We start from the raw sequence: 3,466 nt of genomic DNA, 5'->3' as shown, positions 1-3,466 counted from the left end.
TCCTGGTCCGAGTCCTGGTCCTGATCCGAGTCCTGGTCCTGACCCTGTCCTGGTCCTGACCGGAGTCCTGGTCCTGGTCCGAGTCCTGGTCCTGACCCAGTCCTGGTCCTGATCCGAGTCCTGGTCCTGGTCCTGATCCTGATCCATGACCCAGTCCTGGTCCTGACCCAGTCCTGGTCCTGATCCGAGTCCTGATCCTGACCCGAGTCCTGATCCTGACCCGAGTCCTGATCCTGACCCGAGTCCTGATCCAGACCCAGTCCTGGTCCTGCTGTCTGGAGTGTGATCGGAGTGGTTCTTGTGGTTTTCTGGGTTCTAGATGACTCAGTCTGGGTTTAATCCTCCTGTGTGGGTTTGATCTCTCCTGCAGAACCCTGTCGGACCCGTTCAGACCCGTTCGGACCCGTTTGGACCTCCTCAGCACCATGAGCGGGGCGGCGCTGGGCATCGAGATCGTGCTGGTGTTCTTCCTGGCTCTGTTCCTGCTGCATCGATATGGAGACTTCAGGAAGCAGCAGAGGATGGTTCTGTTCGGCACGCTGCTGGCCTGGTACCTCTGCTTCCTCATCGTCTTCATCTTACCTCTGGACGTCAGCACGGTCCGTACCAAGTTGCTCCGAGCTGCGGAGGTTCTGTGAGGTTCTGTGAGGTTCCTGACAGCACAGGGAGGTTACAGCTGACAAAAGTCTGGGATTTACTTTTAGTTCTCAGGTCTGAAGAAATACAGAATTAAAGTTTTCTGACATTTTCCACTTTCCATCTATTTATTTAATAATAATAATAATAATAATAATAAAAACCTCAAACGAGCAGAAGGCTTTAAATCTGTCTGTTAGATATAAAACATGGACGCAGAACCAGAACCAGAACCAGGTCCCGAGTGTTTTCAGACCCGTCTTCCTGTCCCCACAGACCATCTACAGGCAGTGCATCTTGGACCACCAGGACCCGGTCTCTGCTCCCTCCGCCGGCCCGGTCAACCACAGCTCCCCCAACACGTCTGCAGCTCCAAGCAGCAGGTCAGCAGGAAAGGTTCTGCAGAGTAACGGGCCGGACCCGGACCCGGGTCAGCCCGAGAATCAGAACATGCTAAAGTATTCACCCCCTCTTTGGTTGAACACAAGAATTCTACAAAAATACTCCAGATTAAAAAAGAAAAATGAGGAAAAAACTTCAAAACGGTCAAACTGAACAGTGGTCTGTGCAAAAGTTTTCAGCCCCCAAAGGTTAACTCTTTATGTCCTTTATGTCCTCAGGTTCGTCTCTGTGGTCTTTGTCCGTCAGGTCCCTTCAGGTCCATCTCTGTGGTCTTTGTCCATCAGGTCCATTCAGGTCCGTCTTTGTCCATCAGGTCCATCTAACCTCTGGACTTTTTGTCCATTCTTCATGACCAAATGTCTCCAGCTCCAGCAGGGTTATCTTTGTCCTCCTGGATGTCCCTCGGATGAATGTCCCTCTTCATCAGTGGGTTTTGTGGACCGTCCTGTCTTGGCAGGTTTGCTGTGGGGACATCATCGGTCCATGTCCTAATAATGGATCTAAAGGAGCTCTGTGGGTTTCTTCATCTGTTCTTCTGTGTGTAGAGTTCCTTGGTCTTCATGATGCCCCTTGCTTGGTGGTGGACCTTTGTTCGAAGTCTGTAGTTGTACTGGTTGTGATTCTAGCAGAACATCCTGAGACCGTGGCTCAGGTGGACCTGAAGGGGGTGAAAACTTCTGCACACTCCACTCTCCTGTTTACCTTCATTCCTCTGCAGTTTTCCTGTAGAATTCCTCCTTTAATCCCAGAGGAAAATCATCTCCTGATACGTGAAGAAGAACATGGACCTTCTGTTTGTCTCCTGTTCCTCTGCAGAGTTCTGACTCAGTGCTACAAACCGTGGAGCTACATCCCTGAAGGCATCATGCCCGTGTTCTGGAGGGTGGTCTACTGGACGTCTCAGTGCCTCACCTGGTCCGTCGGACCCTGATCCGGTACCATCTCTGGTTGCTCAGGTTTTTCTGTCCCCTCTGACCCTCTTCCTGTCCTCAGGCTGCTGCTGCCCTTCATGCAGTCGTACGCTCGCTCCGGAGGATTCTCCATTACCGGGAAAATCAAAACGGCGCTCATCGAGAACGCCATTTATTACGGGACCTACCTGCTGATCTTCGGCTCTCTGCTCATCTACGTGGCCGTCCATCCTCAGTGGCACCTGTCCTGGTGAGGCCGCTGCCGTCTCCGCTGTTAGATTTAGGTTCTGATGTGGAAACGGTTGCATCTAATTGTCTCACAAATTTAAAACGGGCAAAAATCGACCAGATGAAACAATGGCGTCACTGCAGAACCTGCAGGTGGCGCTGTTTCTCCGTGTGAGATCTTTAAGGAAACGTTTTCAGTGTCTTCAGGCTTCCTTTCCGTTTTCATTGCGGTCAGAAGTTGAATAAACACAACTAGAAACATGCAGTGTTGAGCATGGTGGTGGTAGCATGATGCTCTGGGATGTCAGAGCATGGTGGTGGTAGCATGATGCTCTGGGATGTCAGAGCATGGTGGTGGACTGGCCCAGCTGCAGTCCTGCCCTGTGACCCTGTTGGGGTCTCCTCTTCCTCAGAGTGTTGCAGGAACTGGAGCTGGTTTCCATGGAGGACGGGATAAATCTGATGATCTGCTCTCCGTGTTCCTCAGGTACGAGCTGCAGACCATCGGCATCACGGCGGCCAACACCTGGGGTCTGTTCCTGCTGGTGCTCCTGCTGGGCTACGGCCTGGTGGAGATCCCTCGCTCCTACTGGAACGCCTCCCGACACGGACACCTGCTCATCAAAACCTACTTCAAGGCGGCCAAGTTGATGACGGAGAAGGCCGACTCCGAGGAGAACCTGGAGGACGTGATGGAGGTGGACAGATGTGGACGGTTTTTAGCGTTTGAACCGTTTGGTTCATGTCGGAGTTTAACTCTGGGTGTGTTCTGCTGCAGGAGGTGAGGAAAGTCAGCGAGAACATCAAATACAACCATCCTCTGAGGAAATACATCGACACCATCCTGAGAAAAGTAAGCTGCAGCTTCTGTGAGCTTCTGCTGCTGGTGGGGCAGCCAGGTGGCCTTAATGCTGACGTGTCCCCTCAGTGTCCTGTGGACTATCAGGAGAAGATGGGTCGGAACATGGACGACTACGAGGACTTTGATGACAAACAGAACACGTACCCGACTGAGAAGAACCTGGTGAAGCTCCACAAACAGGTGAGATGTCCCGGAGGATCTCAGCTGTCCCCTCTCAGCTGCTGCTGCATGCTGTGAGACATGATGGACTCTGTGTTTCACCTCAGGTCATCTACGCCGTGCAGAGACACAACCGGACCCGGGTCCAGTGGCTGATCCTCCTACAGCAGGCCATCCACCTGGAGGACGTGGCCAAGAACGAGACCAGTTCCAGCCACCAGTTCATCCACAGCTTCCCGTCCTCTGAGCCGGCCAGCTGGGTCAGCAG

At 52.7% G+C, this 3,466-nt stretch overlaps 2 protein-coding genes across 2 annotated transcripts in view; both read left to right on the top strand.

Annotated features, from left to right (window-relative positions):
• The window catches only part of LOC108228634 (G-protein coupled receptor-associated protein LMBRD2B-like), a 3,554-nt gene extending 1,381 nt beyond the window's left edge, over window positions 1-2,173 (top strand). Inside the window, exons 2-6 of the mRNA XM_037979306.1 lie at window positions 371-599; window positions 913-1,019; window positions 1,257-1,332; window positions 1,855-1,953; window positions 2,032-2,173. Of these exons, the coding sequence (XP_037835234.1) occupies window positions 426-599; window positions 913-1,019; window positions 1,257-1,332; window positions 1,855-1,896 (399 nt within the window). The 5' untranslated portion in view covers window positions 371-425 and the 3' untranslated portion in view covers window positions 1,897-1,953; window positions 2,032-2,173. The remainder of the gene's footprint in view (window positions 1-370; window positions 600-912; window positions 1,020-1,256; window positions 1,333-1,854; window positions 1,954-2,031) is intronic.
• Window positions 1-3,466, top strand: part of myo5b (myosin VB) — a 37,194-nt gene that overhangs the window by 14,810 nt on the left and 18,918 nt on the right. The gene's annotated exons all lie outside the window — the stretch shown is intronic.

This window comes from Kryptolebias marmoratus, linkage group LG14 (genome assembly GCF_001649575.2).
Source record: "Kryptolebias marmoratus isolate JLee-2015 linkage group LG14, ASM164957v2, whole genome shotgun sequence".
NCBI lineage: Eukaryota > Metazoa > Chordata > Actinopteri > Cyprinodontiformes > Rivulidae > Kryptolebias > Kryptolebias marmoratus.
This window is presented reverse-complemented; position numbering and strand designations above follow the sequence as displayed.